The 13,214-nt window shown below is 44.4% G+C and overlaps 1 protein-coding gene across 1 annotated transcript in view; it reads right to left on the bottom strand.

The window, feature by feature from the left end:
- Positions 1–13,214, bottom strand: part of paxip1 (PAX interacting (with transcription-activation domain) protein 1) — an 84,508-nt gene that overhangs the window by 49,443 nt on the left and 21,851 nt on the right. Inside the window, exon 5 of the mRNA XM_070880251.1 lies at positions 6,816–6,953. Within this exon, the coding sequence (XP_070736352.1) occupies positions 6,816–6,953 (138 nt within the window). The remainder of the gene's footprint in view (positions 1–6,815; positions 6,954–13,214) is intronic.

The following is a 13,214-nucleotide window of genomic DNA, read 5'->3' as shown; positions in this document are numbered from 1 at the left end:
CTGTGCCCTGGCCAATATTTATCCCTCAATCAATATAACAAAAACAGGTTGTCTGGCCATTATCACATTGCTGTTTTGTGGGAGTTTGCTGAGCGCAAGTTGGCTGCCACGTTTCCCACATTTTACATCAGTGACGACAGTGACTACACTGTAAAACGCTTTGAGATATCCAGTGGTCATGAAAGGCTCTAAATAAATGCAAGTCTTTCTTTGTTTCTCCCTGATTACTTAAGCACAGCATTATGGAAGTGGCAATGAAATTGAGAATCAAATTCTCTATCCGTTCCACACAATGTCAAACTCAGCTCCGAGTTGCGTGCATCACAACACTTCACCAGTCCAGTTTTTTTTTGCAGGATAAGTAACTGTGTATTAAAATTTATCCATCTGCAAACTGGAATATATAAAAATCAAAGGACGTTATTGGATACATCACCGGTGAGACCACCTTGAAGACCCTTTGTGCAACTTTGGTCACCCTACCATCAGCTTTCAAAAGTAAAAAGGACAATTTTGGGGCCTCGGGCTTTAAGTTATTAATTTAAACACTCAATTAAAACTTTTTCTTTTCCAAAATAGAATATACTCCAGGTCATTAAAATGCTGAGAGGAATAGAGAGTCAGCTAGTTACCTTACAGCTCACATACCGTGGACCCATTTTAGAGGTAACGCTAAGGTGCTGAGGTACTCGGTGTTCTGGAACCTCCTGTTTTTACACAGCATGACAGATTTCAGAGCACCAACACAAGAGGGAGATATGTGACTGTGAAGTTTCTTATCATGATTACAGCTATAAAATTCATGGCTGTGGACCATTGCCAGTGTGGAGGCTGCATATAGAATCATAGAAAATTACAACACAGAAGGCGGCCATTCGGCCCGTCGTGTCCATGTCGATCGAAAAAGAGTTACCCAGCCGAATCCCACCTTCCAGCACTAGGTCTGTTGCCCTGTAGGTCACAAGTGCACATCCAAGTACTTTTTAAAATGTGATGAGGGTTTCTGCCTCTACCATCCTTTCAGGCAGTGAGTTCCAGACCCCTGCCACACTGTGGGTGAAAATCTTTTCCTCATCTCCCCTCTAATCCTTCATCCAACTACTTTAAATCTATGCCCCCTGGTTATTGACCCACTCTGCTGAAGGAAACAGGTCCTTCCTATCCACTCTCTCGAGACCTCTCAATTTTATACCCCTCAGCTTCCTCTATTCCAAAGAAAAGAAACCCAGCCTATCCAATCTTTCCTCATAGCTAAAATTTTCCAGTCCTGGCAACATCCTCGTAAATCTCCTCTGTACCCTCTCTAGTGCAATCATATCCTTCCTGCAATGTGGTGACCAGAACTGCACACAGTACTCAAGCTGTGGCCTAGCTAGTGTTATAAACAGTTCTAGCATAACTTTCCTTGCTTGGGTTGGAAGGTGCGCGGGCTGGGAAGTTTATACAAGTAGCAATGCAAAAACTGGGTTCGGAGTTCAGCCCGCCCCGAGGGAATGTTAACCAGCGCCCCCCTGCCCGTCTTGCCATTGGCTTGCAGCTGCCTCCAGCAGTCGTGCTGTAATTTAAATGCCGCGTTAAGAGCAGGAGCACAAAATTAGAGACCTTGACAATAACATTGACAAACCTCACATATCACCACAAAGGGCCTTTTATGGTCGGAAAGAACAACTGCAGATGCTGGAAATCAAAGCAAAATGCAGGAAACAAACACTCAGCAGATCAGGCAGCATCGGCAGCAATAACAGGAATCGAAGTTTCAGGTGTGGACCCCTCAGCAAAATCCAGTGACAAAAGGTCAGTACCCACAACACCAGCTCCAGTCAGGAATGAAGTGAATTATCAGGTAACCTGTTCTAAACCAACATAATCTGTTACTGCTGCCGCCTGCGATCTTCCTAATTCTAGTAGCGATTCAGGTGTGAAATTCTGATCATTTGAAACACTGAGCATTTTTGCAGCGGGAGCCTGTCGATTAAAGCCTTTCCTCTCGGTGACAAAAGTTCATCTAATTAAAAATGTGCACTAAAGGTTACAGCTACACTTGGCCATTTTAATTATCGCAGCTTCAACAATAGAGGTTGTGCTCGAAGGTCACCTATTATCCAAACCAGAGCAATAATGACACTCTCCCAAGGAAGTCATTAATCGTTAATGCATTGATTAAGAGATCATAAAAAGTAGACATCAAGCGCAATCCTTCTCAGTTTCAACACGACCTTAGAACTCAATACTTCAGCAAATTCAACTTCCCAACGGCAATGTTTAATCAAGAATTGGCTGGTTTCCCTGGTTTATGTTTTGAGCTTTCTCTGTACAGCAATCGCCTTCCAAAGACAAAATATGGATTGAAGGATAAAAAAAATTCAAAATGACTAAATCAATACAGTTCCAGTTGTGCTCCTACTATATAATTTAATCGTGGTCATTTATCACACATTAAATTGCCATCACACGATTTGAATAACAGTTCATCCAACTGGTTAATACCTCTAAAGGGACAGCATAATGCGGGCAATCTATAGAGGAACCAGATATAATTAGGGTTCAAGAAGCAGCGACAGCACTAATAAATTTCAGTTAGATAGGAAGGAAAAACAAAACTACTTTATAACCAGTTTAAATTAAATCAAAATTAACCATGGAGCTATTCTTCAAGTTCTTGCAGATTTTTGTGTATTTTTTTTTATTGAAATGCTGCTCAAGCCTCATTTATATTAATTTTGCTTTATCCTAATTCAGTTCTTATTTTATAATCATGTTAACGTGTCAGGAAAACAAAGTAGTTTCAAGTGAGAGGTGGAAATCAATTGCGCAGCAATAATTTGAGTCCAAAGTGCAAAAACTGCTTTACGTTAGCTGTTCTTTTTTTTTTCCTCTTTTCAAATGTTAATAATAGTAACTTTTATTTATGTAGTGCCTTTACATAGTAAAGCATCCCAAGGCTTCACAGCAGTGTTACAAGACAAAACAGATAAATTTGACACCGAGCCACAAAATAAATGAAGGCAGATGATCAAAAGCTTGGTTAAAGAGGTAGGTTTTAAGGAGCATCTTAGAGGAAAGAGAGATAGCGAGGCAGAGAGGTTTAGGGAGGGAGTTCCAGAGCTTAGGGTCCAAACAATTGAAAGCACGGCCACCAATGGTTGAGCAGTTATAATGAGGGATGTTCAAGAGGCCAGAATTTGAGGAGTGCAGACATCTTGTGGGGTTGTAAGGCTGAAAAAGATTAGAGATAGGGAGGGGCAAGGCCGTGGAATGATTTGTAAACAAGGATGAGAATTTTGAAATCGAAGCTTTGTTTAACCGGGAGCCAATGTAGGTCAGAAAGCACAGGGGCGATTGGTGATCGTGACTTGGTGCGAGTTGGGACAAGGCTGCTGAGTTTTGGATAACCTCAAGTTTACGTAGGGTAGAATGTGGGAGGCCAGCCAGGAGTGAGTTGGAGTAGTCAAGTCTAGAGGTAACAAAGTTATGAATGAGGGTTTCAGCAGCAGAAGAGCAGGGGCAGGGGCGGGGGCGGGCAATGTTACGGAGGTGAAAAAATGTGGTTTTAGTTATGCCGCGGATATGTGGATGGAAACTCATTTCAGGGGCAAATATGACATCTAGGTTGAGAACAGTCTTGTTTACCCTCGGATTGATGCTAGGGAGAGGGATGGAGTCAGTGGTTAGGGAACTCAGTTTGTGGCGGGGACCAAAGCTTCTATCTTCCCAATATTTAATAGGAGAAAATTTCTGCTCATCCATGTCGGACAAGCAATCTGACAATTTAGATATCAAGCAGGGGTCGAGAGAAGTGGTGGAGAGGTAGAGCTGGGTGTCATCAGCGTACATGTGAAAACTGACTCCGTGTTTTCGGATGATATCGCCAAGGGGCAGCATATAGATGAGAAATAAGAGGGGGCCAAGGACAGATTTTACTCCCCCAACTTGAATGGCCCACTGTACCACGGTGCTCTGGTCAGTTTGCTCATCCTCCAAAATGGGTCATTTTCCGGTTGACAAACAGTAACTAATGGGGTGCTGCAGGGATCGATGCTGGAGCCTCAACTATTTACAATCCATATTAATGATTTGGATGAAGGGACCGAGTGTAATGTAGCCAAATTTGATGATATAAAGATGGTGGGAAAGCTAATTGTGAGGACACAAGAAATTTGCAGAGATATCGACGGGCTAAGTGAATGGGCAAAAAATCGGCAGATGAAGTATAATGTTGGAAAATGTGAGGTTATCCACTTTTGACAGAAAAAAAGAGAAAAAAGCAAATTATAATTTAAATGGAGAAAAATTGCAAAGTGCTGCAGTACAGAGGGATTTGACGGTCCTTGTGCATGAAACACAAACAGTGAGTATGTAGGTACAGCAAGTAATCAGGAAGGCAAATGGAATGTTGGCCTTTATTGCAAGGGGGATAGAGTATAAAAGCAGAGAAGTCCTGCTACAACTGTACAGGGTATTAGTGAGGGCTCACCTAGAGTACTGCGTACAGTTTTGATCTCCTTATTTAAAGATACACTTACATTGAAGACTGTTCAGAGAAAGTTCATGAGGTTGATTCCGGAGATGAGGGGGTTGACTTATGAAGATAGGTTGAGTAGGTTGGGCCTATACTCTGGAGTTCAGAAGAACGAGAGGTGATCTTATCGAAACATATAAGATAATGAGGGGGCTCGACAAGGTGGATGCAGAGAGGATAGTTCCACTCATAGGGGAAAGTAGAACTAAGGGGCATAGTCTCAGAATAAGGGGACGCCCATTTAAAACTGAGATGAGGCGGAATTTCTTCTCAGAGGGTTGTAAATCTGTGGAATTCTCTGCCCCAGAGAGCTGTGGAGGCTGGATCACTGAATATATTGAGGGCGGAGATAGACAGATTTTTCAGCGATAAGAGAATAAAGGGTTATAGGGAACAAGCAGGGAAGTGGAGCAGAGTCCATGATCAGATCAACCAGGATCGTATTAAAATGGCGGAGCAGGCTCGAAGGGCCGAATGGCCTACCCCTTGGAATGAGTGATCATAGCATGATTGAGTTTCAAATTCAGATGGAGGGTGAGAAAGTTGGATCTCTAACCAACGTACTAAGCTTAAATAAAGGAGACTATGAAGGCAGAGTTAGGTAAAGTGGACTGGGAAAACAGATTGAAGTGTGGGACGGTTAATGAACAGTGGTGTACATTTAAAGAGATATTTCACAACTCGCAAGAAAAATATTCCAGTGAGGAGGAAAGGGTGCAAGAGAAAAGAAAGCCATCCGTGGCTAACTAAAGAAATAAAGGACAGTATCCGATTAAAATCAAGGGCATACAAAGTGGCCAAAACTAGTGGGAGGACAGAAGATTGGGAAGCTTTTAAAGCCAGCAAAGAATGACTAAAAAAATGATTAAGAAAGGGAAGATATACTATGAAAGTAAACCAGCACAAAATATAAAAACAGATAGCAAGAGTTTCCACAGGTATATAAAAAGAAAAAAAAAAAGAGTGGCTAAAGTAAATGTTGGTCCCTTAGAAGACGAGACCGGGGAATTAGTAATGGGGAACATGAAGATGGCAGATACTCTAAACAAGTATTTTGTATCCGTTTTTATGGTAGAGGACACTAACAATATTCCAACAATGGATAGTCAAGGGGGGGGAAACTTAACACAATTACTAAGGAGGCAGTGCTCAGTAGGATAATGGGACAAAAGGCAGATAAATCCCCTGAACCTGATGGCTTGCATCTTAGGGTCTAGAGAAGTAGCGGCAGGGATTGTGGATGCATTGGTTGTAATTTACCAAAATTCCCTGGATTCTGGGGAGGTCCCAGCAGATTGGAAAACTGCAAATGTAACGCCCCTATTCAAAAAAGGAAGCAGGCAAAAAGCAGGAAACTATAGACCAGTTAGCCTAACATCTGGTTAGGAAAATGTTGGAGTCCATTATTAAAGATTGGCTGACAAACAGAAAGTCGGGATAAATAGTTCATTCTCTGGTTGGCAATCAGTAATGAGTGGAGTGCCACAGAGATCAGTGCTGGGACTCCAACTATTTACAATTTATATTAACGACTTGGAAGAGGGGACTGAGTAACGCAGCCAAGTTTACTGACGATACAAAGATGGGAGAAAGGGTAATGTGTGAGGAGGACATAAAGAGGCTGCAGGAGGACATAGACAAGTTAAGTGAGTGGGCAAAAATTTGGCAGATGGAGTATGATGTTGGAAAGTGTGAGGTCATGCATTTTGGCATGAGGTTGAGGTTGGAGTTCAGAAGAATGTGAGGTGATCTTGTAGAAACATAAAAGATTATGAGGGGCTGGACAAGGTGGATGCAGAGAGGATGTTTCCACTGGTGGGGGAGACTAAAACTAGAAGGCATGATCTTAGAATAAGGGGCCATCCATTTAGAGCTGAGATGAGGAGAAATTTCTTCTCTCAGGAGGGTTGTGAATCTGTGGAATTCGCTGCCTCAGAGAGCTGTGGAAGCTGGGACATTAAATAAATTTCAGAGACAGTTTCTTAAACGATAAGGGGATAAGGGATTATGGGGCGCGGGCGGGGATGTGGAGGCAAGTCCATGATCAGATCAGCCATGATCTTATTGAATGGCGGAGCAGGCTCGAGGGGCCGTATGGCCTATTTCTGCTATTTCTTATGTTCTTATGCTCCTATCTCCGATGTTCTTATAGACTGTTATGTTGTCCTCGCAGCTTTGGGGGTACTGCTCAACAGTTTATACAAAAAAAAAATCAATTATTGAACATCCTTTTTTAAGGAAACGTACAATTCCCAATCACCCAGCTGCACCCGTCATCCACGGCTACATTACTCACATGTTGAGAACAAGGTTTGCCACCTGGTGGGAAGGCGACTGGAAAATGCAGTCCTCTATGGGGTGGAATCATCTTCTTCTTCTTCAAAATGGTGTTCAACCAATGAGCAGTGACACACCGCTTTCCTTCTCTCAAGGCCTAGCAACAATAGAAGGGCAATATGAAAGCTTTGAAAAAGGGAAGTTGGTGAAAGTAATGGTTTAAAAACATAATCACATTGAAACATTTCCAACAGGGGCTCAGGAGGCCATCACATTTCCCATGTAGAACATAGTCCTGTACAACACAATTAAGAGTCCAAAAAATAATAATTTGGTTGTTAAAAGTCTGTGACTGCTAAGTTGTAAAACAGCTGTACTCCAACTGAGCTCCGCAGCATTGCGCTTACATCTCAAAAAACACACGTATGTTTTAGTCCCAACGTTCTCAGGAGGAATGAATCTCAGGCAGATTGTTCTGGCTGGGACTATAAGAGTGATTGGGGCCCAGGGGAGGCGTGAGTTTGGGGCCCAGGGGCAGCACGGGTCAGCCCACACTGCAATATGTGTGCGCACTAGGTCCGTGCAGCAGAGCTGGTCTCCTTGCTGCTGGACCAAGACCTAGCTCTGTCAAGCCAGTGTGGTGGCTGGTGTGCAACGGCCACCACACGTTAAAAAAATCCACGCATAGGCATCTTCCACCCTTCAACATGTAGTTCGGGACCCGGAATGTTAGGTGTTTCATTGAAACACCTGTGAACTCATCCCTTTTTGGCGTGGAAGCAAGTTATCCTCGATACGAGGGACCGCCTAAGAAGATTGATCACTAGTACGTAAGGAATTAAGTCCCTGCTTCCCTACCTGCAAACTCATCTTTAATGCTAGTGTAGAGAATGACACATTCCAAACCACCTCATTTATTGAAGGAAATTGCATACATACAATATACACAACAGAAACAGGCCATTCCGCCCAACTAGTGCGTGCTGGTGTTTATACTCCACCCAAGTCTGCTTCCATTCTCGTTTTGAAAGTAAAAAGCCCCAACCTGTTCAATTCTTCCCAATTACATAGTGGTAAGCAACCCCAAAGGATATTACTTTTGGAGGAAGGGAAGGAAATAAGGGAAAAATAAACCGAAGGGAACGAAAAACATTATATTTAGCATCCTGCAGAAAATGACCTGTGCAATCCATCCAAGTCTATAAGTAGTTCGCTGCTGCATTGTATGTTCTTCCCTCTTTTCACCCCAGTATAATTTTGTACAGTCTGTTCCTCTTAATGGCTTCAGTTAAATGACCTAATTCACTTATTTTTAAGCACTACATTCCCATTTTACTTGTGATGTTCTTCATTTCAAATTATTAAATAATTCAATTTTTGTTTAAGCGCAAGCAAATAACCTTGAATCACCGGGAGTAGACTGCATTGGTATTTAATTTGTTTTTCATTTAAAAACATCTATTTTGAAAATAGAAAGTACATTTTAGAAAATGTAATACTGCTCGAGATCTAGGGGGGAAATTGCACTCCACTCCGTTTGGGGGGGATAATTTTAATTCTGACTGCGCGGCGGGAGGCAGAGGGAAGAAGTGGGAAATTTCACTAACTTTTTCCACCGCCTCCCAGCACTTTGGGGTACTGTTTGAAGCGGTATAAGGGCGGGTTTGCATAGGGAGTAGGGCGGGGCGTAGCAACGTCCCTCAACTTCACTTAAAGGGGAGGGACGCTGCGAGGTCTACTTGGCGCCCACTGGGCCACCAGGGAGGGCTTCGGCCAGGCCAGCAGCCCAGCACTTAACGAGGGGCTGCTGGGATGCCCGTTGGCGGCCCGGCCGAACCAGCAGCCGCCAATGTCTGGCTGACTGCAAAGTTGGCCGACAATTAAAACAAAATGGTGGCCGCGGCGATGCGCCCTCCCCTTTAAGGGCGGATGCACCGCTCGGCGGCGGGTAGCGTCCCGTTTTGCGAAGCTGTCAGGGGCACCGACCAGCGGTGGCCGCGCTCCTGCGGGGAAATCCTCCCCCCACCACCCTCGGGGCAGAAAAGGGGTCGCCGCCGGTCAGTAAAGGGTCGGCGCGCGGCCACAGACGGGTCCGAGCACTGGACGGAAACACGAGACGCGGCAGAAACCCAGCCCGGGGGCAATTACCGGCAGGTCACACCATCCGCCTGCCCCCGGTCGGAAAGGACTTATTGCCCCATGACCACCACACCTTAAAAATAGGGGCGATTTCAGCCCCCAAGCATGATCATTTTCCGAAATATGCACGAGAGAGCATTAACTCGAGTTTGGGCACGAGCCACAGATTTGCCATTTCTAAGTCATTTGCTTAAAAAGACGGAACAAAGTCATCGCATGATATCCAGCTTCCCACTGAACACACAGGTTCACATCAATGTCCCCTCTCAGTTGCGCGTGAGCGGGGCCATGCAATAATGTGAGGGATCGCGCAGGCCACTCACAAGCTTTTCTTTTTGATATACCGCGCATGCGCCGAAGCCTACAAGGACCGTGCATAACAGACAGTTTATAGGGAACGTCGGCTCACATACATCAGGGTGAGGGTTTCATCCTGGAAAGAAAATAGTGACAGCCTGCTGAAGGACAAATGGCGCTGATCGTACGCGGGGAGGAAAGCGACAGCCGAGATCCGAAGGCAGGACTGGAATCGAAGGGGCTGCGTTGAAAAGAAAAATGTCCTCCACAGCGGGATTGCAGCTGGTGCGATCAATTCCCTCAACAGCACAGGACTAATGAGTTGCAGTCAGACATCGGATTTGATCTTTTGTCAGATGCTTCCATTATGGCACTATTGTCGCCCACCAGGGAGACACCTGAAAAGATTAATTATGTCCCCAAAATGTTACCTGCGTCCAAAAATAACGAGATCTGATGGAACAAAGCTGACAATAAATGGCCCAGGTCTTCAGGATTCATACTTTCTATTACTGCACTTGTAAGTAATGATTCCTACATTACAGCAGTGACTACACTTCAAAAGTAGTTAATTGGCTGTATAGCGCTTTGGGGTGTCATGAGGTCGTGAAAGGCACTGTAGAAATATACGTCCTCTTTTTTTCTTTTATTCTAAGCATTTGCATCTTCCTTCACAAAGTCGTACTGCCTTAGTATGTCATAGAAGTGCAATAACAAACTGTATTTATAAAGCACCCTTAACATAGTAAAATGTCCCAAGGCGCTTCACAGGAGTATTATAAGACAAACAATTTGACACCGAGCCACACAAGAAGAATTTAGGGTAGGTGACCAAAAGCTTGGTCTTAAGGAGCATCTTAAAGGAGGAAAGAGAGGCGGAGAGGTTTAGGCAGGGAATTCCAGCTTAGGGCCTGGACAACAGAAGGCACAGCCACCAATGGTTGAGTGATTATAATCAGCGATGCTCAAGAAGGCAGAAGTAGAGGAGCACAGATATCTCGGGGGGGGGGGCGTGGGAGGTGGGGAGAGGGGAGGGATTGTGGAGCTGGAGGACATTACAGAGATAGGGAGGGGCGAGGCCATGGTGGGATTTGAAAACAAGGATGAGAATTTTGAAATAGAGCCATTGTGTAATCCAGGAACCAATGAGGTCAGCGAGCACAGGGGTGATTTGTGAGTGGGACTTGGCGAAAGTTAGAACATGGGTAGTCGAGTTTTGGATGACCTCAAGTTTACGTCGGGTAGAATGTGGGAGGCCAGCCAGGAGTGGGTTGGAATAGCCAAGTCTCGAGGTAACAAAGACATGGATGAGGGCTTCAGCAGCTGATGAGCTGAGGCAAGGGTGTAGAGAGGCACTGTTACGGAGGTGGAAATAGGCAGTCTTAGTTATGTTGCGGATATGTGGTCAGAAGCTTAGTTCAGGATCAAATATGACACCAAGGTTGCTTACAGTCTGGTTCAGCTTCAGACAGAAGTTGGGGAGAGGGACGGAGTCAATGGCTAGGGAGAGGGACGGAGTCAGTGGCTAGGGAACAGAGTTTGTGGCGGGGACTGAAAACAATGGCTTCGGTCTTCCCAATTGAAGAAAATTTCTGATCATCCAAACTGGATGTCGGATAAGCAGTCTGACAATTTAGAGACCGTGGAGGGGTCGAGAGAAGTGGTTGTGAGGTAGAGCTGGGTGTCATCAACGTACATGTGGAAACTGTTGCTGTGTTTTGGATGCTGTCGACAAGGGTAAGCATGTAGATGAGAAATAGGAGGGGGCCAAGGATAGATCCTTGGAGGACACCAGAGGTAACAATACCAGAGAGGGAAGAGAAGCCGTTGTAGGTGATTCTCTGGCTATGATTAGACTGAGAAGAATGGAACCCGGCAAGTGCAGTCCCACCCAGCTGGAGAGGCGTTGGAGAAGGATAGAGTGGTCATCCGTGTCAAAGGCTGTAGACATGTCAAGGAGGACGAGGAGAGATAGCTTGCCTTTGTCACAATCACAAAGGATATCATTTGTGACTTTGATGAGAGCTGTTTCCATACTGTGGCAGGCGCGGAAACCAGATTGAAGGGATTCAAACATGGAGTTGCGGGAAAGATGGGCACGGATTTGGGAGGCAACACATTCACGGACTTTGGAGAGGAAACGGAGGTTGGAGATGGGGTGGTAGTTTGCAAGGACAGAGGGGTCAAGGGTTGGCTTTTTGATGAAAGGGCTGGTGATGGCAGATTTGAGGAAGAGGGGGACAGTACCCGAGGAGAGAGAACCATTAACAGTCAGCTAATATGGGAGTCAGAAAAAGTTGGGCGATCAGCAGCTTTACAAAGAATTTTACAGCACAGAATCAGGCCACTCGGCCCAGATGGCCTACGTTGCTGTTTATGCCCCACACGAGTCTCCTCCCACCTTACTTCATGTAACCCTGCCAAAATATCCTTCTATTCCTTTCTCCCTCTTGTACTGATCTAGATTCCCTTAAAGGTATCTATGCTAATTGGCTCAATACTCCAGGTGGTGGCGAGCTCCACATTCTTAACACTCAGGAGTGAAAAACTTTCTCCTGAACGCCTTATTGGATTTACTGGTGATTAACTTATACTTATGGCGCCTAGTTTTTCATTCCTCCACAAGTGAAAAAAATCTTCCAAGCCTACCGCATTGAACTCCTTCACAATTTTAAAGGCCATCAATTGGATCGTCTCCCCACAGCCTGTTTAATCTTTCTTGATAGTTTTATCCTCTCATTTCCGGCATCATTTCTGTAAATCTTTTTTGCACTTTCCCCAGTGCTTCTAAATCCTTTTTGTAATATGGAGACCAGAACTGTGCACAGTATGCTAACTGTGGTCGAGCCAAGATTCTATACAACATAACTTCTCTGTTTTTGAATTCTATTCCTCTCGAAACAAACCCATGCTTTATTTGCTTTTTTAACCCAGTTTGAAGGATGTGAATCTGTACTTGTAGATTCCTTTACACCTGTTCCGTTATTTAGATACTTATTTTCTAAGTTGCAGGTGGTCTGCTTATTTCTGCTACCAAAATGTTCCACCTCACACTTTGCTATATTGGAATCTATGTCATTTACACGCCCATTCTGCAAGTTTGTTGAGGCCTTAATTTAGTCGCAGTTTTCCTCAACAATACCCCCAATTTGGTGTCACATGAAAATTTTTATATTTTATTCCTAATTCGAGTCCAACTAATTTTTGTCAATGGTGAACAGGTGGTCCCAGCACCGATTTCAGTGGAACACCGCATGCCACCTGCCAGTCTGAGTAACTACCTTTAACTCCTACTCTGTTTTCTGTTTTGTAGCCAACTGGCTATTCATCGTGCTACTTGTCCCTGACTCCACGAGCTCTGACCTTAGTAATGGCCAATATTCCCTGTAATTTTTTTTCTATTGAAAAGCCGGCTGCGTGGATCCCCTGGAGCGCATTGGCAATTGCTCTACTATGTGGTGCCTTATGAAAGGCCTTTTCAAAGTCCATGTCTATTGCATTCACTACTGGTACTTCTTCAAATAATTCAATTAGGTTGGTTAAGCATGACCTTCCATTTTGAAATTAATGCTGACTATTCTTTATTATATTTTTGGTTTGTAGATGTTTTTCTATTACATCTTTGAATAAATATCACAATATTTTTGCTACCAACAACGTTAAGGCAAAGTGGGTTACATTCCTCAACTTTACATTAGCCATAATCATCTTTTCTTTCCTGCTGCTTTTATTTGTTAAACTTATGGCCGGAATTTTCCAAGGTGATTGCGGGCGGCGGGTCGGGTGTTATTTTTGACAGCGGTCGGGAACCCACGGTCATCTCACTCCCATGCACCTTTCCCCCAGGTGCATGTGTCATTGCGGAGCCGACTGGCAGCAGGGGGGGGCCCAACTGAGATGATCATCAGGTACTTTACAGGCATCGAGCCTTTCTTCACTTACTTTTTAAATTTCCCTGCATGGCATGAGATTCACGCACCTC

The sequence above is a fragment of the Pristiophorus japonicus genome, chromosome 5 (assembly GCF_044704955.1).
Source record: "Pristiophorus japonicus isolate sPriJap1 chromosome 5, sPriJap1.hap1, whole genome shotgun sequence".
NCBI classification, from domain to species: Eukaryota; Metazoa; Chordata; class Chondrichthyes; family Pristiophoridae; genus Pristiophorus; species Pristiophorus japonicus.
Note: the sequence above shows the minus strand (reverse complement) of the source record. Positions and strands in the feature narration are given on the sequence as shown.